The sequence below is a fragment of the Microchirus variegatus genome, assembly GCF_963457635.1.
Source record: "Microchirus variegatus genome assembly, chromosome: 16".
Classification (NCBI taxonomy): Eukaryota; Metazoa; Chordata; class Actinopteri; order Pleuronectiformes; family Soleidae; genus Microchirus; species Microchirus variegatus.
Genome location: NC_139817.1, coordinates 9,368,148 through 9,393,003, shown reverse-complemented (window position 1 = coordinate 9,393,003; position 24,856 = coordinate 9,368,148). Strand labels below are relative to the sequence as shown.

Sequence of the window (24,856 nt, the reverse complement as noted above, 5' to 3'; positions counted from 1 at the left end):
CGCTCAGTAGCACCCTCTATAGGTGAACTCTGTGTTCGCTATGTTATGTTTTTAACCGCTAGAGTGTTTCCTGAAAATAAAGGTGACTTAATCGATCAATATCTGAGTGATCAAGGGTTAAAAAAAGTACTTTTTTTTTTAGTAAAGCTTCAGTCCAGCCCTGTGCAGCTTAGAGCTTCTCTCTGATTATGCAAAGCAGTGGCACCTCAAAGCCACTCTGGGAGGAAAAAGAGGCTTTACTTTTTCTTTTTTTCTTTCTTTCTTTCAGGGAGAGAATAACTGATGAACATCAGAGCTTTTTTAAGCTTTCTTCTCTTTCTTAAGCCAGTAGAAAAAAGCTTGTGTCTTAACTCAGTTTCTTGCAAGATGTGGCTGCTGGTAGATACTGGTACAGTCATGACTCAGATGATTTGATAAAGGTTAGGTTTGGGATCAGCGTTGCCTGAGTCAGTTTAGGAGGATAACGTAGGTTGGGTATGAAATATTTATTTTAAAATCATATAAGGAGCACAAACTGTATTAAATGTTTAGGACAAAGAGACACAGTAGGTCCCAGCTCATCCTCACTTTGAAGGCTAACATTCAGTCATTTTCTGTACTTAATTGCAGTTTAACCAGTGTATGTATGTATGCGAGATAAAATCTGTATATATTTACGATCCGCTGCCTCTCCTTTGGATGTTTCTCTGCACACATACACAGAAAAGAACAATTGCCAGATATTCCTCTGCTTTTTTTTTTTTTTTTTTTTTTGCCTCTGGCACATTCTAATGACGTCGCAAAAACGCAGCTGATGACTTTCAGCGTCATGCGGTCTGCATGCCAAGTCTATTACATTCATGTCACACGGTGTGATTTATAATGAACTTACAGGATTGTTGAAGTCTCACAGTCTGTATTAGGAGGCATCAGGTTATATTCTAACATCACGTCACAGTGCAGAATCGCCTGCAGCTTATTGCCATTCAAGTGCATTGAGTTCAATTAACCTTAAAGGCTCCTTGTGAGCGTTTTTAGCACATAGTCTCCTTTAAGTGACTGGGAGTCGAGCTGTTTTGTGCCTCTTGTCCTCAACAGCGAGAGACGGAGCCTGCGGTTGGGTAATTCTTTCAGGATACTGTCAGAAATCATCTCTGAATGACATCCTTCAGCATCACCACATCCTGTCCCCCCCCTTCCTCCCTCCCTCTTTGTGTTTCTCCATAGCATATGCATGAGGCTGTCGAGCTGAAGCAGCAGCTGCAGATAGAGCATGAGCAAGCCTTGGTGGCCCTTCATACCAAGCAGAAGGAGATCAATCAACTACAAAAGGTAGTTTTTAAAAATATATATATATATATATGTTTGACATTTTGTGAGAGGAGAAGTGACTTCACGCCCTGGCTCCACGTTCATTTAATCGACGTGTCAGTGCCCAGTTTTGCGCTGAATCACTGCGACCGTATCAAGAAATACAAAGACCCCAGAAAGCTGTCCAAAAAAATCAGCAGATTTTATTAGAGAGGCTAGTTTCTGCTGCTCTCTGCAAAAAAAATAAATAAAAAAGTTGCCTTTTCGAGTTGTGGATAAATTTATGCATCTCAGGAAGTGTGTAGTCGACTTTTTTCCCCCTTTTTTTTTTAAAGACGGGGATTAGGTCGTCGTCAGCAGTGGCCTACTCTGTATCACACAGGGGGACGTTTCACACTTCCTGTGCTTTGAAGATGGATTTAAAGGTTGTTACTACATCTCATGAATCACAGCGACATATAGTTAAACATACGGTTTTAACGGTTAAACTGATGCTGTGTATAATGACATCAAAAGCTTTCCCGAAAATTTGCCTGCGCAGAATCCTCTTCTTCAAATGACTGATGTGTAAATAGTGTAAGAATATTGAGTGGATTAGCCTCAGTCACTCTGGCTTTGAAAAGGTCATCAAAGAGCTTAATTGTGACGGCCTCCTCAGTAATCTGTAATGTTTTCCTCTCTTCTCTTGGTTATTACACTGCTTTTGCACTAGTTTTTGGAAAAAATCACAAATAATTCTGAATATGACATTGAAGTTATTCTCGAAGACTGTCCCTGTTACTGCCTTCACTGGGCTTTCATCAAAACGGCAGTGACATCATCTCCTTTATTAACCGGAGAGCCTGTGCTCTTGTGACTGGGTTGGCAGTACATGTCAGCTGTGTGCTGCTTGTTTTTTTACTTCACGAACCGTGATCGTAGTGTCAGCTGCCACTGTGCGTTTCTTTGTGTCGTCTGCAGGCTCGGGTGCAAGCTGACCATGACCATGAGGAAGCAGTGCAGTTGTTAGAGGTACAGTAAAAATGACACTCACACTGATCATCCATCCATTATCTACCGCTTTATCCTCGCGGGGGGGTGCTGTGCCTATCGCAGCTGACCTAGGGCGATAGGCGGGGTCACACCCTGGACAGTTCGCCAGTCCATCACAGGGCCACATATAGAGACAAACAACCATTCACTCACACTCTCACATCTACGGTCAATTTAGAGTGACCAATTCACCTTTTTTTGCATGTTTTTGGACTGTGGGAGGAAGCCGTAGAACCCGGAGAAAACCCACGCACACACACGGGGAGAACGTGCAAACTCCTTGCAGAAAGGCCCTTGTTCCAACCGGGGGCTCGAACCCAGAGGTCTTCTTGTTGCAAAGGCGATAACAGCTACACCAGAATATCAAAATAGCTTCACCCTTGAATCTGCTGTAATATATTAAGTGTAGCATCAGGTTGGTTTTCTAATGAATTTCCTCCATCGCAGGGATATGCGCCTGAGCTTTTTCCCAGTTTCTTGCTCCACAGCAGCTCCTCAGGCATTGCCTACTGATTCAAACATATTTGGTCACTCTCCAGAAATGTCCTGACAATCATCACCCTCTTATGATACGTGATACATGGTCGTATGGAATTAAAATCCAGCATCCTTAGCAGGAGTGATCAATTACAGCAATCTGGTACCTTGGAATTTAATTTTCTTTCTTTTGCAAATGTACATAAAGGTTTCAGATGGACGACTTGTTGTCAGAATCATCACCCAGCCACAGATATAGACACATCTTGTTCTGTTTACCGTTCTAATTCTCTTTTCTAACTCCACGCAAAAGAAGAATGCAGACAAACGAAGCCCATTTTCTTGGCTGATTCAAAGGCCTGTGCAGTGAATACGGTGATGAGTGAGCGGCAGTTACCGTACACTCAAACACTTAGCCAACAACAATGTTCTCTGTCACCCCTGGATGAATGACTATCCATTTTTTAAATGACACTTTGGGTTGGAAGGAAAGGAAAAGGAAAAACAAACAAAAAACACCCCGCTCTCTCTCTCTAAGGTCAAATAAACAAACAAGCCTCTTATTCTTCACCACTTATTGTTTGGTTACTTATGTATTTCTTTTTCTTTTAATATTTACTTTTTGTTCCACTTCCCCTCTTGTTTTTTTAAATCTTAACAGAGCAATATGGACAGAATGTTTCAGGTATTTATTGTCTTTCCTGGTTAGTTTAATCTCCCTTCGTTTTCCTGTGTGAACATTTCAGCACTGAGCTCTTATTTTTAGTCTACTATGTGAGTCCACTTCCATACCCACTGTACACCCGTACGCCCTCCTCAGCTTCCTCTCTGATGTTCCAGTGATATGACGTCTTTGTACCGTATGTTCACTAATCCTCTTGACTCGGCTGCGCACGGGCGTTGTTATCAGCATTTCGCCGTGATAAATACTTATGCAGTCAGCGTCAGATAAATCTACACTATCTATATCATTATGCTGTTATAAGCTGCTATAAATTGGTTCTGTGTTCAGATAAAACAGATAAAATGATGACTATTCCTCAGAGCACTTGTATCTCTCTGTTAGAGTATGTATTTTCTAACAGTTCACTCTTTCCCCCCCCCTCATTTTCGTCCATTACCACCCTCCCCTTTTTTCTTTCTTGTCTTCGTTGTCTGTCAAAGGTCAAGGTTTGTGACCTGGAGCAGAGATGCAGGTCACAGAGTGAACACTTCCACCAGCTGTCCAAAGAGCTGCTGGGTTTCCGTTTGCAGTCGGATACGCTGGCCCTCCGTAAATTTAATCCCACCGCCGCGCTCCAATTCCCCAATTCACCAGAAAAGAAACTCTCACAGGCCGTCGTTGGATTTGATGCCCGACCGGAATCAGGTGGGTCACGAGTCCCAGTTTGTAGATTGTCTCGGACATTCAGTGCGGGAACAAGCATGTGCCACGGCTGCTGCTGTTCCTGAACCATGCAGCTCCAATTTTTATGGATACAATTCTGGACGGATATATAACGCATCGTTTACCTAAGTACCGTAGAAACAACACCCGGAGCCAACGAGTCCTATTTGTGTCTGTGTGTGTGTCTGTGTGACTGAGGAGCAGTGAGAGAGAAGTGGTACATCATGACACTGCAGTGTTTTGGTAATTACTCAGAACTCCACAGGGGGCAATAGATGTTCTGCTATGGAGATTTATGTAAATGTGATTACATTTTTAATTTTCTTACATTCAAATCCTCCTTTCAGTGGCGAAACTTGTTACATGAGAATACAGGATTAAACAGTGCAGGGAGTGGGGTCGATCCATTCTTAAAAAAGGAAGAAAAAAAGTACGCTCTCGAGACACGCTGACGTGTGATCAAGAGGCTTTATGGTCACACAATGAAATGAGAATCAGAGTGATCTAATCCCCTGACGGCTGGATCAGCTTACTCCTGACCAGAGGTGGACACCATTAATGGCAATACCCCTTATTCGCGATCGATATCTGGCCCAAGTCATCAAAGGCCTGATGTATGACATGAATGTGCTTTAACACATTAGTATTCTAACGCCACACGGGCGTAACCTGCAGAGCCAGCAGATACAGCCATATCAGCAATGTAGATTTATACAGTCTGGCGCAGGCTGCAGGTCTTTGAAGTGCTGGAAATCCTTCTGTTCACTTGGAATTCGCCGATGCTTTTGTGCTAATGCATAATATTAGTCGCTCAAATGCCACGAAAAAAAACCAATGATGCAGTGGATCCATGTTTCTCCCCCCTAATTTCCTCAAGGAATGCAGACACTTGCCTCTCTTAGACTATGTGTTTTCTTCTTCTTCTTCCTGTTTTGTATTTCCTGGAATTTAAGGACAGGTGCAATTCTGTGTTGATGGGGGGAATAGAAAATCTTTTGCCACGAAAGGGTGTTTGTTGTACACTTGCTTAAACAGTAGATCGATAGCCGCGCAATGAGAAGCAGAATGGGTGCAGAAGGAATGACAGTTGCTCTTTATTTGCTATGAAAATCAATGTCCTCCAGGCAATGAGAACACGGCGCACACACCGCTGCTGATCTCCCACTTCTTTCCCTGCTTGCCGGAGACTGGACGCCAACAACACCCGCAATTGCTGTGCGTCAAGTCTTGTACTGTGACAACAGACCGTCCCAGCAGCCCTCGACCGCTGACCTCATCAGAGGTGGGTCTTGTTTGTCACATTATAACATGCCATGGTATTTTAGGATAGGTGTACGTTAACGGTTCAATCAGCGTCTTTGGTTCTGTTGGCAATCCAAAGATGGAGGATGAGGCCGCCCCATCACCCAGGTCCAAGCCTCGCTACACAGGCCAGGTCCGTCTTTGCACTGCCCGCTACAGGTGAATAAGTTCAGCTTTTTTTGGTTTTACTGCACAACATAACATGTGTTACAGCCTCTGTATTAGTATTTAACATATTTAAGTGTTTTTCCATTTCAGTTACAACCCTTACGATGGACCAAACGAGCATCCCGAAGCAGAACTCCCGCTCGTGGCTGGGAAGTATCTGTACGTTTATGGAAACATGGATGATGATGGCTTCTATGAAGGTGAGAAAGGCCTTGAGAAATAATATCAGCGTTCAGTCACGGTTGTTTAAAATCACGTCACAGAAACCCCCCCGCCAAAAAACCTGATTGCACAACAGCAGGAGGTGTTCCTTTGTTGCTTTTTAAGTTGTGAGTCAGTGTCTGCTGCCGCAACAGAGATCGCTTGACAGTCAGAGCAAGCGTCTTCATCATCCTGCTTTAATTATCTCACAATGAGACAAATGCCCCCTCCAAAAAAAACCCTTAGGTCTGCTCACAGTTGTTTCAACGAATCTGTTCTGTTCTGGTAGTATTTTGTACACGCTGATAATTATTACAAGCTTTTTTATTTCTTTTTATTTCTTTTTTTTTTTTTACCACCTTATGTGTGTAGTAATATGACAATATAATACAAAAAAGGAAATATCAGTGTACATTGCCACGATGACCGCTCCTCCATCAAATAACTATTTTTATCTTGTGACCTCTGTGTCATAGCAGTGTGTTGGTGATTTGGTTCTTGCCATGATCTTTATCAAGAATTGTATCTTTGGAAAATGAGAGTACACCTCCAAAAATGGTCCTTCTACAAGGGTTGAGGTTCTACCTGGAACCATTTGCTTCTGAAAAACCCATTCCCGAAGAAAGGGTTTTTCAAGTGTTCTTGGTAACACTAATGGTTCCAGTAAGAACCATTTTGATCCAGAGAACCCTTTAAAACCCCTTTCCTGGATAAAGGGTTTTAAAATTGTTATTGGTGGAACCCTCCAAAAGGGTTCCAGGTAGAACCTTTATAAAAAGGCCGTGTGATGCACTGGTGATCTGTCCACGGTGTACCCCGACATTTGCCCTATGCCATGTGGAGAATAAAGCAGTAGAAGATGGATGGAAGAAAATGTGAGGCAGAGAGGAATTAAAAATAAAACATTACACGTCATAACTCTCTTGCCTTAAACAAATCACTGAAGTAACACCTCACCTCGTAGGATTCTGTTGTTTTTTTCATTATTACTTTAGTTAAAGTTTGTACATCCCCCCCGTTATTTACTCTGTATCTATATTAACTTCATTTAAACTTTATGCTCCAGTGCACCAATGTCATTAAGAGAAACTCCCATACACTTTCTATTTAAAAAAAAGTGTTTTTCTTGTGTAATCTGTTTAGAATTATGGAGGCTTCGCCATCCGTGGCAGTGCTGTGAGTCCCAGCATAGACGCACAGTTGAACTCAGCTGCAGTGATTCATTAGCTGTGGGCAGTGAGATTGCATGGCATCTTGAAGGAGCCTCGTATTTATCATATAGGAGGAAGAGTTGGGCCTGGTGACTAATCCAGTGGGGCTCAGCTTAATCATCAGCAGAGCACAAGTGACACACTCATGCACACACACGCATACACGCACACAGTTGGTCTAAAGACAGAATTTTCTACATACAGTGCAGAAAACATCTTCCACCTCTCCCTCTCTGACTCATCGCCACATTATCTTGCAAAAACAATACCTCACTGACGGTGTTTGCGGTGTTCTCACGTCACTGTATTCCTTTAGTATTTCCTTTTGTCTTTTACCAAGGCTATTTTTTGGAGTCATACTTTTACTTTTCAACTATACGCTATATTGAAAGGGTTTTCAATCTATACACCTATGTACATATTCCATTAAAAACCAGACATTAGCAGCTAAAATAGTCGTTTACCACATTAACAATGTATAGAGTGTATTTCTGATATTCATTGAAAAGTGTTTTTGAACGGAAGTGTATATCTTTATATCTGACATTTGTCACAGGGGAGCTGCTGGATGGCCAGCGGGGACTTGTTCCTTCCAACTTTGTGGAATTTGTCCAGGACAAGGAAAAAGCAGCGATTCAGGCGGGAGAGGGAGGAGACAACATGGGCCCACTGGACCACACACCCTTGGCCTTGATGGCAATAGATGGAGGGACCTCCCAGGACGGCCTCATAGGCTCAGCAGCAAATGCCTTGGTTCCCTATAGCAACGGAACAGGGGGGCCCATGGATCCTGATGACCTGGCTGAAGATGCTGTGCCTTATCCCCGAAAGATCACCTTAATCAAGCAACTGGCACGAAGTGTTATTGTGGCCTGGGAGCCTCCGATAGTGCCTTTGGGCTGGGGGAACGTCTCTGGCTACAACGTGCTAGTAGACGGCGAACTTCGCGCCAGCATACAGTACGGTGGCCGGAGCAAGTGTTTGCTGGAGAAGCTGGACCTGGACGGCTGCGTTCACCGCGTGTCCGTGCAGTGTGCCACCGACCGGGGCCTGTCGGATGAACTTCGGTGCACTTTGCTGGTGGGAGCCAATGTGGTCGTGGCGCCATGTGGTCTGCGGGTGGATGACATCCAGCGTGACACTGCCGAGCTCTCCTGGTTGCCTAGCAACAGTAATTATGGTCACACTGTGTTCCTGGATGGAGCAGACTATGCGATAGTAAAGCCGGGGAGGTACAGACTACGCTTTCACAACCTGACGCCCCTGACGGTGTACAAAGTGACGGTGGTGGCGCAGCCACACCAGGTGCCATGGCAACTGCCGCTGGAACAGAGAGAGAGGAAAGAAGCCGGTGTGGAGTTCTGCACTCAAGCTGCAGGTCAGAACCACTCAATGTTATACTGACACAGTGTTCTAATTATAGGTGTAGATCCATATCTGACAACTGGTAGTAGTTAGTAGTTCTGTTCCGCTTGATTTTTATGTTTTTAGAAAACTGTACTCTCTGTCTCTGCAGAGGACAGATGGAGATGACACGCTGCTACTACTCTGTTTATGTCAGTTTAATGTTACGGCGACTCTGATATGTAACACAATGCCATATCAATCTTTAGGTTATTGTTCTTAGAGTACAGTCTAAATCATTGTCTTACCATGCCACTGTTGTGTATTGTATTTTGTCTAGGTCCAACACCATATTGCAGAACAGGTCAGAATGAAGCATCAATCACAGTTCTGGGTTTCCCTCAAGTGATTTGTTTTCAACTTGAAAACCAATGTGCAGAGATCACATCAGTGCTATGATACTTAAGGATCATAGTTGTGAAATGGAGAATGATAAAATCCAATTAGTTTTTGTGGGCAAAATTGAAAATGTTCTACTTTTTTCTTTTTCTACAACACCATTGGTGCCCCCAAGTGTCCCAACCACCAATTATAAAATAGCTCTGAAACACAAAATATGATTAGTTTTGATTCCGATGAGTCATCAGAATAACCAGTTCTATATTAAGCAGTGCCCATCCACTGCTCACAGAAATGACCATTGTGTATCTGTGTGCATTTGTCTCTGCTTGAATGCAGTTACGCATGTTTTATCCAGTAATCCAGGAGAGTGGAAGACAAAGGATGGGCTGCAGTTAGTCTCTCTGGATTATGTCCTTGCATGCTGAGACATCAGTTTTCTCTCTGAGGATGCCCAGAAGCCTGTGTTGTTCATCTTCTACCGTATTGTTTTTTTTATCCCTCTAATAAAGAGCAGTGCATTGTGGTCATGGTGTATATAGCACTCAACCAGAGGAGAATGTTTTGCAAAAAAAAATAATGAAACTTAGTTTGATGATGCAGCATCTTAGGGCAGCCGGCAGTGTTTGCGTAGCTCGACTTATTTTACACTTGAATTACATTTTGGGAACACACATTGCATCGTCTCGTGAATGATTTTCATGGGTGATCATCACAGCATCTGCATGGTTTGTGCAAAAACGTGTTGGGTTCGATGAAATCTTTCACAAATTTAAACACGCAGGGCCAATTACGAATCATCCCACTCCCTCTTCTGTATACGGGCTCTTCTGTGCATGGTTGTGACACTGCTCATTTGTGCATCTAATGAATGCTTCACCACCCTTTTCCTTCTTCTTTGTATTTTAAGAGGGTAAATGATTGCATTTGTTTTTCCCCTCACTCGCACTCTCACTGTCACCTTCCAGGCCCTCCCCTGCCTCCCCTTGACGTGCGGGTGCTCTGTGGGCAGGCTCCGGGGGTCCTACAGGTCTGCTGGAAGCCTCCGCTCCTCTCTCCCACTGGCACTTCTAATGGAGCTAATGTCATCGGTTATGCAGTATGCACTAAAGGACAGAGGGTGAGTTCACGAGTATGAGGAGCACTATTACGAGATTTCAGGTTAGTGTCTTGAAAGGTGTGTATTTTCTAGTGGAAATTGTGTGACTTTGTGCAGCGTCATGCAGATTTAATATTCAAGCAAATGCTATCCATATCTATGTAAATGCCTCACATGCACTGTGCACCTAATGTATTTAAAACGCCGCATGAATGAATCTAATCACGTTTAATCCAGTTGAAACATGCAGGCATAATATAGTATACATCACAGATGGGATGCTGGTAGCTCCTGTCATAGACTGTGGCATTATGTCATCAAAATCTCAGCGCACACAGCAGTGCCACCTGCTTGTGATTCGGCATCAGTGCAAGTCTCAATAATGGTGACCCGTGAGCATCCACGTAAAAGGTCTCTAACTCCATCTGGTGACTGAATTATGATTTGTTTTTAATCCACACAATAGACCGAACAACTTCCATGTTGTAAAGGATACCTCATCAGGTTCTTATTTTATTTACTTCTTAAGTCTTAATTATGTAGTTTTCATTCATGTCTTTTGTTTTTCTTTGCAATCCAGATAGCTGAGGTGTTGTACCCGATGGCAGACTATGTTACCGTTGAGCTGACAAGGATTCAGTGCCTGGAAGCCAGAGAGGTCATTGTCAGGACGCTGTCAGTACAGGGAGAATCCCAGGACTCCCAAGTCGCTTTTATTCCAAACAACCTGCTTGTGCCTCTACCTGCGATTCCCCTGCCACCGCCAATGCATCCACACGCAGGCCCCCCTCCGCACCCCCATGTCCAACCCCAACTCCAATCCCCTCACCTGCCCCATGCCACGCCACAACTTCCTGCTCCACCCCAGGTACATGGACAACCGCTCCCACAGCATCCTCCACACCCACAGCATCCTCTGCACCCACAGCAGCATCCGCACCCACAGCAGCCCCCACACCCACAGCCGCCCCCACACCCACAGCAGCCCCCACACCCACAGCAGCCCCCACACCCACAGCATCCTCCACACCCACAGCAGCCCCCACACCCACAGCATCCTCCACACCCACAGCATCCTCCACACCCACAGCAGCCCCCACACCCACAGCAGCCCCCACATCCACAGCAGCCACCACATCCACAGCAGCCCCCACACCCACAACATCCTCCGCATCCACAGCAGCCCCCGCACCCACAGCATCCTCCGCATCCACAGCATCCTCCACACCCTCAACCCCATCCCCGACCACCCCATCCAGGTGGACCTCCACAACCCCAGCTTCGACCCCCACATCCCCAGCCGCTACATCTCCAGCCTCGTCCACCCCACCAAGGCCCCAGGCCCCAGCATCAACTCCCTCTGCTGCCCCACCCCCAGCCCCACCCTGTACCTCAGAGACCAGTAAGTGCCAGAGACCTGGATGCCAAAGAGCATGCGGCCCACCACGGGGGAGGTATTCCACCTGGCCAGCCCGGTTGGGACCCCAAGCGCTCTCCCTCCTCCCAGCCTCCCGGACCCATGCAAGGCCACACCCTTGAGGCCCCTCCCCTCGACAATCCACGTTCGCCCTCCCCGCAGAGGATCCTTCCGCAGCCCCGAGGCACACTGATCCCGGACACCGTGGCCAAAGCTATTGCCCGGGAAGCAGCGCAGAGGGTCGCGGCGGAAAGTGGCAAGGTCTGGTGGAACTGGACAGTCAGTCCAAACATTAAAGATTAAAGAATTTTTGATGAAAATGTGACAACATTTACATTTTTCTGACTTTGAAGTAGAGCAGATTGTGTTGACAAACTAGAATCTTATTTCCCTGTGCCAGTTCCTTACTTTCCTGGTTTGTCATACACTTTCAGGGCGACAGGAGACAGGGCAGATACGGAGAGCAGGGTCATTCATTTTACCAGCACCACTCGGATGAGGAAGAGGAAGATGAGGAAGGGTTTGCACGCGGCCGCCGGAGAGGACCCTCGGTCGATGAGTTCCTCAGAGGCTCCGAGCTGGGGAGGCCGGTAAGAACACCACGACGAGTGATGAACCTTTTGCCTTCCTACCCAGTTTCACCTTCAGTGTGTGACTTTTTTAAATGGAGCACCACTCAAAGTGTGTGTGTGCGCGCGCGCGTGTGTTCAGATCTGCGTGTGTGTGTGCCTGCATGTCTGGGTGACTGCATGCATGCACTCCTGCGCCTGCGTCTGAGCGCGTACACTCTGTGTGTTTGTTTTTTTTGCCCATCCATGTACGTTTGGTGTGTGCATGTCTGTTACGTACGTGCGTATGTCATACTTAAACAACTGAGTCTGTGTGTGTTTGTTTGTGTGTGTGTTTGTTTGTGTGTGACTACTGAAAGCCTAACTATAGTCACAATGAAGACTATCACAGCGAGAGCAGCCGGGGCTCAGACCTGTCTGACATCATGGAAGAGGATGAGGAGGAGCTGTACTCTGAGATGCAGCTGGAAGAGGGACGTCGACGCAACTCGCACAACACAGCCAAGGTGCAGTTCTTTGCACTTATTCTAAACCCAAGAGTCATAAACACCCAAATTGATTATTCTTTAGTGAACTGCACGGGCACAGAAACTTCAATTGAGTCTGCTGCCTCGATTTGCTTTTGATATGTGTTGTTAGTGTGTGTGCTGAGTTGAAATTAAAATTCATAGAATAAAGGAGACAGAGAAGGGAAAGTGGCACAGACGGTTGGGGTCTGACGCTTCAGGAAGATAGAAATAAGAATGAAGGACAGACTGGGTTTATTAAAGGTGCTTTCGTGGCTGCTTTTGTGTAAACACGAGGTTATTTGCTGCTGAGTTGATGGAGCTGACGATCGTTCGCCTTCTTTCGGCTTTTATACACCAAAGGCAGACAGAGGAACATATTACCCTACTTTTGCCAGAAGCTACACGAATTAGCAACTTTGTCAGTTTGATCTACTGATCTTGCGACAGATCAGATTAGATTTTATGGATCTCACATTGCGGAAATTCACTCGTTCTTGTGATATTGCGTCACATTTCCTTTGTTTTGTTGAGAGGATACGACACTGTGGACGGTGCAGGCTGTGAGCAGGATCTCAGAGGTCAAGGGTTGACTAAAGCTGCCGGGAATGTCTGAAGGAGCCTTTAATGTTGAGGCGTCATGGATAGAAAGAGACAAATCCACTGGTTTAAAATTGATTAAGATTGAAGTTTTCTACTCCATGGTAAGAGACAGAGATAGATTTGGATTTTGCTGTGTTTGCCTGGAGTTTAGAGTCACGCAGCTTCTTCTACATTTTGGCAAACTCAATTGAATTGAGTGGTATGTTTGTTATTGATTCATTTATTTAACGGCTTTTTTAAGACGTTCATGTGGGCTTGTGTGTGTTTGAGCGTGTGTCTAAATGTCAGCGTTTCAGTGTGCCTGTCTGTGAGTGCTGCATGATTTTGTTTACATACAATTCGTACCAAGTATGTCGATGTGAGTTGTTTGTTTTCTTTGTTTTCTTTCTTTCTTTTTTTTTTTTTTTTTTGTCACATGCTGTTTGCAATTCTGTCTGTTTTTGTCCGTTTGTCTGCTCATTAACCTCTAATGTGTGTGAAAATTTTCTGTGTTTATGTGCACTTCAGACAAACACTCCCGGTGGAGGAGGTCATAACCGTGAGACAGGTAGAAGGATTCATCACGGTGGTCCTCAACCCCAGAGACGACCTCTAATGGTCCCTTCTATTGGTCAGTATTGGGTGGCGGTGAAGAGAAAGGATGGAAAAAAAAAGTGCAGTACTGTTTGTTTTCATGTCTTCAGATCACCTCCTTCTATGAATCATTCTCATGCACTTCCCTAATGTTTGTTAGACACTGGAAATAATTATTTTGATGCCTAAATCTGGCAAACTGATGTGTTAACGTGCTCTGACGCTGATATTGTAGTTTCCCATTGCTGCTTTCCTGTCCCCATGTGTCATCACCTTGTAGGTTTTATGTCCCATCACTGGGATATAGCTGTAGGGAAGGTTGTGCTTTGTAACTGCATCGTCCTTTAATTGGTGTTTCCTGTAGAGGTAACTTCTGAGAATAACAGTGAGGGAAACCTCTCCCCCATCAACGAGGATGTTTACTATGGCAAAGTAGCTCGGCACAGGACACGGTCGTCTCGCAGGCACATGGGCGGCTTCAGGTCTCCCCATGGTATGTGCCTGTAGTCCTGTTTCTACCACCACAGCATGGCAACAAACGTGCCAACAACAACTGGCATAAGGCTTAAAAAAAAAAAAAAAAAAAAAAAAAAAAGAGTAGCCGTGGACACTTGCAAGTGCCTGTTTCTCTGTCTTAAATAATAATGATGATAATTATTATGCTTACAGTTGAACAGCATGACTGCACTGCACTGAAATGGCAGATCCACTGGCAAAGCTATATACCAGGGGTCCAGGGTGAATGTTTCCACAGCTACAGATGATAAATGATTGATTGACTGCTCAGAGAATGCATCACTCACTGCACTGAACTCCAGATGCCTGCTTTAAACCCCCCTTTCCCTTTTGTGGTACAACCACACCTCCTATACTCTTAGAATGGGAGCATTTGTGCATGACATTTTGATCGGATAAGTTTGGTAGATGTTGAAGGAAGGAGGACATGAAGACAGTCGGTTTGTAAGAGAAGAAGACACGAGGGCAAAAATGGAGGCAAATGATCCACTGTGGCGACCCGTAAAAGGGAGGAGCCAAGAGACCGAGATGAATTTGGGTAGACGTTGACGAACGACGACACTGTCACTGCTTTTTGTTTCTCTAGACGTCTGAGAGACGCACTTGTCCCTCACATTTATGTCCTGCCAACATGAAAATCAATAATAATAGAGTTGCCTGTTCCGTTTTGAAGAGATAATTGTGGTTGATGATGAACGATGACTACATTGTCACTTTTTTTTTTGCTTTTTTTTGTTTAGCTGTCGGAGGTTTTTGAGTTTGAAGCGTCAGCTGCTGGAAACGCAGTTGCTGCCTAAATTTCTGTCTTACGAACACAAACAAAAATAGGACAATTAACCAAAACCTTTATCTAAATCCTGTGATTTAAATGAATCAAATCTAAATAAACTCATCCTCAATGAACAGCTCATACATTTCTGTATAAAATCTGCTGCCAATGAGAAAGAAAGAAACTTAAATATCGACATAACATCATTACATTACATTACGTGTTATGTTTTGATATAAAGTGAAAATAGACAGAGTTCTTTGTAGCGTGCATGTTTAGTCCTGTGTGTTGCTGATGTTGTCGTGTCTCTGAATCACTTCTGTTCATTGCACCATGTTTTGTCTTGCGCCTCATTTGTCTCCCCCCCCCTCCTCCACTGCATATATGAACATAAAGACAAACAAATATGTGGAAATGAGCACAGATTCCTGTCTGCATGCTGACGAGCACAAAATATGACGAGACACGAGAGTCAAACCCGTCACGCAACACCACACAGTTGAATCAATTACCGCGAATAAGACGATAGTTCTTGTCATTGATTTCCTTTAAAATGAAGCATGGCTAATGGTGTAAGATATATAGAACGGGTTTTGTCGGGGTTTTTGTAACAGAACTCTGCGCCTTTGGTCTCGTATAAAGCAAGTGTTGTCCGTTTTAAATTCTGCTCTTTTGCATTTCATGCTTTAAAGATGGATACAGAGATCGCGATCGCCGCTCGCCCACGTACTATGATGAGTCAGAGACTGAGGAGTCCTTTAGGATCTTTGTTGCCCTCTTTCACTACGACCCCCTGTCCATGTCTCCAAATCCAGATGCAGCTGATGAGGAGTTGCCCTTCAAAGAGGGGCAGATCATTAGGGTGGGTGTTTAGCTTCCTTTTCGTTTTTATTTATTTGTCTATATATTGTATAGATTTGCTTGCAGTAACACTGTGATGGATGGATGTATTGATTATTTAAAGCTCCAGTGTGGAACTCCCTGCTCCCCCAGTGATTGCTGAGTATTTATTAAAGAAGTATTTACTAAAACAGATGTTTTACCTAGTTCTCCCTCTTCTGCTCCTAACCACTGTCTCACACATGTCTCCACATGTCTTCACATTAAAATGTAGTCATTTACATTATGGGGGCCTGTTTTTTTGTCCCTATAAGGAAGACAGGTCCCCATAATGTGACTGTGTAAACAGATTTAGGTCCTCACACAATAAGGAATAGCAGGGATACACACAGGGTGAGAAAGTAAAGAGAAAAGGTGGTGGTGTCTTCTGAGGTTGGTAAGTTATATGTCGTATATCTGTCTTTAAACACAGTGTCCAGACTGCATCCAGGAAACTGAATTGGAGCCGCCTGGTAAACGTAACAGCAGCAGCTGTTTCAATATTGCAGAATCGCAATTCAAATGTGATTCTGTAGTCCTACTGAACTTCCAGGTATAGTTTTAGAAGCAGGATTGTGAGCCTTTCCATGGGCTTTCTTTAGGCATAGTTTTGCTGTATGAAACTATCTTGCCTTTACTTGACTTTGTGCTTCTCCTCCCTCACCTGCTCAGTTGAGCCACGAAAACACAAAAAAACCTCCTGCAGAAACCCAGAGATTTGGAGATTTGACAAAGTTCTGACATGTGTTCATGTTCAAAAACATCTCTTTCTCTCTTTTTTCGGCTACCAGGTGTATGGTGATAAAGACACAGACGGGTTTTACAGAGGAGAAGTGAGGGGCCGGATGGGACTCATCCCCTGTAACATGGTGTCAGAGATTCGAGCGGAGGACGAGGAGACCATGGACCAGCTCATCAAACAGGGCTTCCTGCCTCTCAGCACACCGGTGGACAGAATAGGTACAACACACTCACGAGAAAAGATCAAAGATCCGTGGGTTCAAACACAGGATTGTGAAACCGTGTTAAAATGGCATTTTCTCATTTCTTCCAGAGCATAACAAAAGAGGCCTCCGTCGAGATCAGGCCTCGAGGAGGATGGTGGCTCTGTACGACTACGACCCTCGGGAGAGTTCACCGAACGTTGATGTTGAGGTATCGCTAACCGCTAACGACAGAGACACTCGCAAACTCATGCTATTAAAACCCTGTATGACGATGATGTGATTGGTGTATACATGACACGACACAGGAAGACAAAAATGATCGTTTTCTGTGACTTGTGATAGGCCGAGCTCACCTTCTGTGCCGGTGACATCATGGCTGTGTTTGGGGATATCGACGAGGACGGCTTCTATTATGTGAGTGCTACTGTATCTGTGGTTTCATTTGGATGGATCCATTACCACTTATATCACAACTTAAGTGTCTGTATTAACATCAGTCTGATATAGTATTTTACTATTTAAACAACTGAGATGTTAATGAGACATTTTGTGCAGATGCACACATCACTCACATCAGTATAGGATAGACTTAATTATACAAATTTGCTGTGGATTACTACAGAGCCTGCAGAACACACACATTCAGAAATACTAAAATACAACAATTAACAGCTAATACACATGTTCTCGGTGGAGTTGAGGGCAGACACAGTTACTTTTCCACATACTTGTCACATGATGGTGACTTCTCTTTACATCAGCTCAACAACTCATTTTAGTACAACACATACAACACCATTTGATCTCAAGTGGGCCGGACCAGTAAAATTATAGCATAATAACCTGTGAACAGCACAAACTCTGATTTATTTCCCTTTGTTTTACATTGAATTACGTATCTTTTTTTTTTTTCTTTTTACAAAACTTGAAATTTCACAGGTATCTCGAAGTGGAAAATATAGTATTTCACATTTGTGTTTTAATAACAGTGTGAAATTTTAACAAATTCACCTATGGTCCGGATTGGACCCTCTGGTGGGCCAGCTCTGGGCCACTGGCCGTACATTTGACATCCCTGCTTTGCCGTATATTGAGCATTCACAAAATGTATATTTCTTTTACTGATCAAGTGATTTTGTGACACAGTTCGAAATGTTATATTATATCTAGTATTCCACCGCTTGTTTACTCCTCATGTCTGTCTACAGGGTGAGATCAATGGCCACCGTGGTCTGGTTCCCTCTAACTTCCTGGAAGAAGTGCCTGATGACGTGGAAGTGTATCTGACCGATACGCCGTCCCACTACCCCCAGGAGGAGCCCGCCAACCGGGCCCCCGCCAACTCTGCCGCCACCGTCTCGGAGGGCAAACGGGTACATCATCATCGCCGCTCTCAGCGCTAGGCCCTGTGTTCCATCCATCCTTCCGTTTCCTCTTCTCTTGATTTCCGTCTCTTGCTTCCTCCACTTTTGCCGTCTATGTGCTGTTCATTGTGTGTGTTTGTCCATGTGGTGACAGTGGTGACTCTAAAACAAACTAACAACCCCCCCAACCCCCCCGTTCCACCCTCCCGTCCTTTCCCCTCCTGCTCCACCCTCACCCTTTTTGAAAAGGGGACACAAATCCAGTGCTAACACCTTTCTGAGTCTCAGAGAAAGGAAGAAGCAAAGCCTAACATGGACAGAGAGAGAGAGAGAGAGAGAGGATAGACTGTGGGAGCTCTGTGGGTGATTTTTCTTTTTTGCATGTAGCACTGGTTAATAAGGAGGACTTGAAAAAGGCTAAGCTCATTCCTGACACAACGAAATTTGGCACCTCTTTGCACTGAAACACAGAATCTAAAATATGGTTATGGTGTATAATAATCATAAGTGCTTTATTAACACAATTGCTACCCAGTGACACTGAAAAGATGTGATTTGAGAAGAGTATACTGATGGAAAAAGGAAGTGAGGAAACGCATGCCTTTTTCAAACTTGGTACATTTTGTAATAACTTTCTTGGCTCGACTGCTGTATTTCCTTGAAGAGGCTTTGTTTCTTTATGTATATTGCACACACACACACACACATACACACACATACACACGCACACACACATCAAATCTATTTTTCAGCCGTGTTGACAGTGAATATGCCATGTTTGCTCTGAGCTCAAGAGACAAAACTAACCGCAGCACTGACAGACATCCATACTGTATTGTTACAAAAGGAACAATAAAAGACAAGATTGGATATTAAAAACATTCTTTTTGTGCTCTGTGTTCATGTGTGTTGTGTTGGTGGTGGTGTTGTTGTTTTCAGTTGCCATAGTGGTGGTGTGGGTTTTTCTTTTTTTCCCCCTTTTTTTTCTTCTTCTTCTTCTTTTTTTTTTTACCAACGGTGACAATGCTGCCACATCTGATTTCCTTTTTTTCCTTCCTCACCCGCTTGGCAAAACAAAACAAACCAAAACAAAACAAAACAGACAGAAGGAGATTGTTCATTTCACATCATAAATGACGGAATGTCTGCCTTTGTACAGTAAGTCGGCAACTTGAGATACCAAACTCGTGGCGCTAATGCACACAGCTTGCGGTCACAGTGAAGGCTTTTAAAAATGCCACGGAACAGAAGCACTTGACGAGCCTTTTTCTCCTTTTAATGCTCTGCTTTCTGATGACAGGAAGTAGGGTTATGCTTTTACCAAAAGGATTAGGGTCTTTGTGCCAAAATGAGCTTTAATTTAGAGTCGGTGACCATTCAGAACTGAAACAAACCTGTGCATGACGCTGCTGCATTAGATGTGAACCCTGGTATCTACAGTTGTGTCCCTGGGTGTTGTATCGTACACGATTGTACTTTGTGTTCCCTCCCCGGCCGACTGATGGGTCGACTTTTCCTGCTCTGTGGTTTTCACTAATTCTGTGCCTGCGCATTTTTACTGGCTTCCTCCTCCTCTTCTGCTTAAGTGCAGTGATGAAAAAAGCATCACATCCCGACTGTCATTTTCAATTTGCAACAGATTTACTCTGCAGGCAGATACTAGCCTTTAATCAATTGATACATACATTTATTTTGTTATCCACGGTGAATGTCATCATCTAATTAACTACAATGTTATGACCCTGTAAGTTAAGGAAATATCGTGGATCCTGAATCTAGTGAACATGCAGCAAATCTGCTGTTCCATTTGCTGTTTTTCATACCTGAAAAGGTCCAGTGTGTAAGAATTAGCGATACTGTCGTTTAGAAATAAACAGAGGACCCCTCTGCTCACCCCTCCCTTTTCCCAAGTGCATCAGGGAACAATGGTGGCCTTCACAAACCACGAAGGATGTAATTTTACTTTGTTTACTTTGCAGGCTTTTGCATCGAAGACCTTTTTCTAAAGAACACATTAAAGGCTTTGAGGACTAAAGAATTTTAAGTGATTGTACACAACATATTTAGAACACAGAGCATTTCAGCTGCTTTTTCCCCCCCATTACTATGTTAAAACGCATAACGGGTATAAGAATGTGCAATATAAAGTGTTTTATATCCCCTTTTTCATCACAACTTAGGCAAATCATTTTCACCAACTATATCAAATTTGTGAAAGTTCAAAGTTCACCTCTATATTAAAAACGCTCTATATTGTGATTTCTGCACAATTATTGCTACATTAGAGCACAAAAACATAAGAAGACGACGATGAATATGTGACCTATAATCACAACCCCCCCAGGAAGTCCATATAAGGACAATTTGCCATGGGTGCACCTACGGCACAGGCTCAATATGACGTTTATGTCAATAAAACATTTTAATTATTACACACTGGACCTTTAAAATTAAAGCTTAACTACATCTATTGATAGGATATCACCACTTCTTCATCAGGAAGACCTGTAGACTGCAGCATAAAAGGAGTTGCTTCGTTTGTAATTTTGCCGCCCCATGCCTCCACACCTCCCACCCCACCACCTCTCTCCCTCAGGTCGCCACGGAAACGTCGGACGCGGCCGACCACAACGCCACCCCCGTCCGCGCCCCGTCCCCGATCGTCCGGCCCCTTCTGCCGGGCACCATGAGGCCCCTCAGCCCCACGAGGGGTCCCCACATCCCGCTGGACCCCCGGGACCCTCACGACCTGGCGAACAAGAAGAAGAAAGGACTACTTTCCAAGGGGAAGAAGCTGCTGAAGAGGCTTTCCCCCGTGAAATAAGCAAACAAAACGAAAAAAAAAAAGCATATACTGTATATGTACAATATGTGCACATGCCAGGCTCTGTATATTGCATCCATACAATCAACTCTGATCTTATGTCAGAGAGGACGTGAGCGTCGTCTCATGGACTATATTTGAGCCTATTTAAGTATAACCACTTAATTATTCATGTTTGACTAAAAGGAATATACGAATCAAACAAAAATATGTACAGTGCAGTGCCAAAATCAAGAGAAGGGGTCACCCACAGACAAGAATATATATTACTGTGATGTATTTTAAATCAACAGAAGAAAAAAAAAAAAAAAAAAAGAGAGAGAGAGAGCGAAAAACAACTAGGATTTTCATGACATGTATTTATTTTCTTTTTATCACGAGTCAAAGAAACTTTTATTTCATTTCTTTCGAGCAGGGTAGCTGTGAAAACAAAGAGTCTGGTTACATTTCCAACGGGCTTTTTTTCTCAGCCAAGATAGAATTTGAAAAGTATATATTTTTTTTTCTTTCCTGGAGCATACGGAGAATATCAAGACAAAGGAAGCAGAACAGTGAAACTTCCTCAATATATATATATATATATATATATATATATATATAAAAAAAGGTCTCTATTGTTCTTGAGGCATTCTGCTAAGTAATGCTGGCTGACTTCACAAAGGCTTTATTCAGTGCAATATCTTAGAGAGAGGTGGTAGCATAGTATAGTATGTCGGGGGGGAAGCATTTCCTCTTGCACGTGTGACTCAGCAGAAAATAATTTTCTGTGATGAAAGCAACGGGAAAAGAAAGAAAGAAAGAATGGCAAAAAGGGGCATTAACGTCAGAAACACCCGACGAGCTTTACTGTCTCAGTGGCCTTTTATGAAAAAAACAACAACAACAACAACAAAACAATGTGAGCTTGACATTCCTCGTCTGATTACAAGAGGCTTGACTTTACACCAGGTTCGTTTTTTTTTTGTTTTGTTTTGTTCCATGACGGGTCACTATTTGATAATTAAAAATAAATAAATAAAAAAGAAGAAGAAGAACACGTCTGGCTGTCCTCGCTGTCACACTGTCATGAAACGCCTAGTTCAAGACAAACTTTTATGTCTATCTTCCTATTGCACAAAGGTGAGTTTTGGTCTGATGAGTGGAAAAAGACATGTTTCGTGTGCCTGTGTGTGTGTGTGTGTGTGTGTGTAAGGCAATATTTGCGTCGCATTCATGTTTTTTGCACCTTTCACGTACGTTGTTCTTTTTTTTTACTAAAAAGGAGAGGCCATGTAGTTACGGGTTCTTGTGATCTAGTGATGTGCTGCTACCTCCATCGCCTGTGCACCGTTTGGTTTGTCGTCGTCGTTGCGTCGATCTAGAGGACCAGTGTTAAAAAAACGTCATAGGAACTACTCAACTCATCAAAACGACATCATTAAGTTGTTATTTGACATTTACTTGACTCAACACGTGGCGCGTACTCGTGTACACAAGGACTACGCCATGATTTTATTTTTTTCTTGTAAATTGAAAATGGAACATTCACACATCCTGTCATATTACTATCATTCTCAGTGGGAAAAGCTTCAAAGATAAATAAATAAAAAGGAATATAAAGTTTGTTTAAAAAAGGGACAGTGTGTGGGGATTTAGCAACATCTATTGGTTGAAGTTGAGTGTCGCAGCTAAAAGCGCGAGGAAGAAGAAGAACGCGCCGTAGCCTTTCGTTATCGTTTAAAAGTCAAAAGAGTTAGCGTTAATCCGTGACAAAAGGCGTCCTCGGTCGACAAACCCTGCTCCTACTGTAAATATAAAGGGCTCATTCTGTAGTTATGAAAACAACGATTCATACGATAAAAAAAACAAACATGTTATATTCCAAATGTAAATAAGTCCACCTAAATCTTACACACTGGACCTTTAAAATAAGACCTTCTGTTTGTCCTCATGTAACAAAAGGGTTATATACATTTTTATTTCCTGTTTTCTTTTCAAATCATGCTGAATAAGGTGAATAAAGGACACACAGTGACAGCACAGAACTCAACTGCATTTTAAGTCAAGTAGCCACAACACAACTTACATACCTCGCTGGCTTTTTAAACGCAACATTATGCATTGTGTTTTTGAATATGATGATAGATTATTTCTTTTTTTTTTTAAAAAGAAAACAAGCATTTTACCAAGAGGAAGAGTCTGCTGTGTGCGGTGGTGATGGAATGCACTAACTAAAGTGTCAGGTGGGGGTCGGGACATGTTGCACTAGAAGAAAAGGAGTCCGATAATGAGTGTGAAATGTTTAATTTATGTGAATTAAAATGCAATGATAAGCGAACAGCTGCCAAAAACACAGTGTAAGTCGAGTTCCACCTACAGTACTGATGATTCTATTTTGTTCCAAAGCTCTTTATGTACGATTTCTCGTTGCCGGTCATTCATGAAACAATACGGTGTCCCAATACCAAAATCGCTCACTTGTGAATGGGTGTAAGTGTCTCCAGAAACACTGTAGCTCTTTTTTGTACTTTGATCCATTTGTAGGTGATTTATAAATGTTTCTACACTTGATTTTGACGACAGCCTTTTTCTTAGTGCACTGAGATTTCTCCTCTCCTTGTAAAAAAAGAAAGAAAGAAAAAAGACTGCGAACATTCTCCATAGTGTCCTTTGAGATCAGATGTATCAGTCCACCGTATGTGCTTGCTTTGTGAATCAAAACTTTAAACAAAAAAAGAAAGAAAAAGAGAAATCAGTCGGACAGTATCTATGGTGATTAATTATGTGTGGCCGTGCATGTGTAAAAAAAAAAAAAAAAAATAGCCTACGACTTTTATAACCAAATTAAATTTGATATTTTTTAAAAATGCAGTCTGTGGTCATTTTTTATTTATTTTTGCTGATGGTAGAAGTGGGAAAAAAAACAAATCTTCTTCATGTATGACATCTATAAAGAACTACTGGGTGCAGTACCATAAAATGTTTGCAGGTGGAGCCCCAGAGCAAAACGTGTGTGAAACAGGTTTTTGTACCAAATTGAGGACCTCTGTTAAAAACAGAGTATAGCATGTTAACAACCTAAGGAAGTGATTTCAATGAAAACAAAGTGAGGACCGGCCAAAATGTCCTCACTCCGTAAAAATGGCCCCACTTTGTTGGTTAAAAACCTACACTGGTCCTCAGTATGCCACAAGTACAAGAACACACACACACACACACACATTGTATATTATACAACACAATTAAATCAAGCTTCCACTGTTGTTACTGTATCATCGAGCAAAATCAGTGTCAGTAGATTCATCTGTCAGTTGAGAAAAAAAAAATCCTGTCATTGTGTCAGATAATAATAATAATAATAATGCAAATGTACAGTGATTTAAATAATTCACGAAATTATCCTACAGTGTGGGATCTGACTTTATCTTTCATTATTATCATGTCACACAAATTACATGGCAGTTTAAAAAATGCATTTAATGTTTTATGTATGACATTATTCTGACTATAGCTGAGGAGGAATCTGAACTCCACATGCAGATGTATCACACCAGGAAGATAATTCTGTGATAGAACATGTTTTTTTTTTTTTTTAAATGTAAGAATCAATATTACACATCAGTGTCATTTTGTTTCCACTCCATCCAAAGCCACTCAGCCGTTTACGGAGCCTGAACAGAGAACAGAAAGACTTGACTGTCTATTAGTGGCCTCTTATGGGCAGAAAGCTTTTCAATGGAAGCTTTATCCTAATGGGTGTAATCGTTCCAGCTGTTCCTTTGTGAGTTTCCTGGTAATTATGGCACATAATGGTCAGTAAAGCTACACCACAAATATCCATTCTGCCATAGTATAGGTCATTATAGGACGCTCTGTGTTTCTTAAAGGTTTATCCATGCTCTCAGATTCATTAGCTATACAACAAGAAGACACTTGTGGAATTCCCTAAATCAGCTTTGGGAGTTTTCTGAAGCTGAAACAGAATGACTCCGGTTTGGGA

The 24,856-nt window shown here is 43.0% G+C and overlaps 1 protein-coding gene across 1 annotated transcript in view; it reads left to right on the top strand.

The window, feature by feature from the left end:
* The window catches only part of rimbp2a (RIMS binding protein 2a), a gene marked incomplete at both ends in the record, with an annotated part of 54,698 nt that extends 33,821 nt beyond the window's left edge, over positions 1–20,877 (top strand). The window contains 21 exons of the mRNA XM_083902993.1: positions 1,207–1,311; positions 2,251–2,301; positions 3,964–4,168; positions 5,311–5,468; positions 5,568–5,647; positions 5,747–5,856; positions 7,625–8,446; positions 8,753–8,776; positions 9,780–9,931; positions 10,491–10,712; positions 10,947–11,588; positions 11,762–11,917; positions 12,256–12,402; positions 13,513–13,615; positions 13,943–14,071; positions 15,556–15,725; positions 16,534–16,702; positions 16,797–16,897; positions 17,032–17,103; positions 17,898–18,062; positions 20,650–20,877. Of these exons, the coding sequence (XP_083759119.1) occupies positions 1,207–1,311; positions 2,251–2,301; positions 3,964–4,168; positions 5,311–5,468; positions 5,568–5,647; positions 5,747–5,856; positions 7,625–8,446; positions 8,753–8,776; positions 9,780–9,931; positions 10,491–10,712; positions 10,947–11,588; positions 11,762–11,917; positions 12,256–12,402; positions 13,513–13,615; positions 13,943–14,071; positions 15,556–15,725; positions 16,534–16,702; positions 16,797–16,897; positions 17,032–17,103; positions 17,898–18,062; positions 20,650–20,877 (4,011 nt within the window). The remainder of the gene's footprint in view (positions 1–1,206; positions 1,312–2,250; positions 2,302–3,963; positions 4,169–5,310; positions 5,469–5,567; positions 5,648–5,746; positions 5,857–7,624; positions 8,447–8,752; positions 8,777–9,779; positions 9,932–10,490; positions 10,713–10,946; positions 11,589–11,761; positions 11,918–12,255; positions 12,403–13,512; positions 13,616–13,942; positions 14,072–15,555; positions 15,726–16,533; positions 16,703–16,796; positions 16,898–17,031; positions 17,104–17,897; positions 18,063–20,649) is intronic.
* Positions 20,878–24,856: the final 3,979 nt, after the last annotated feature.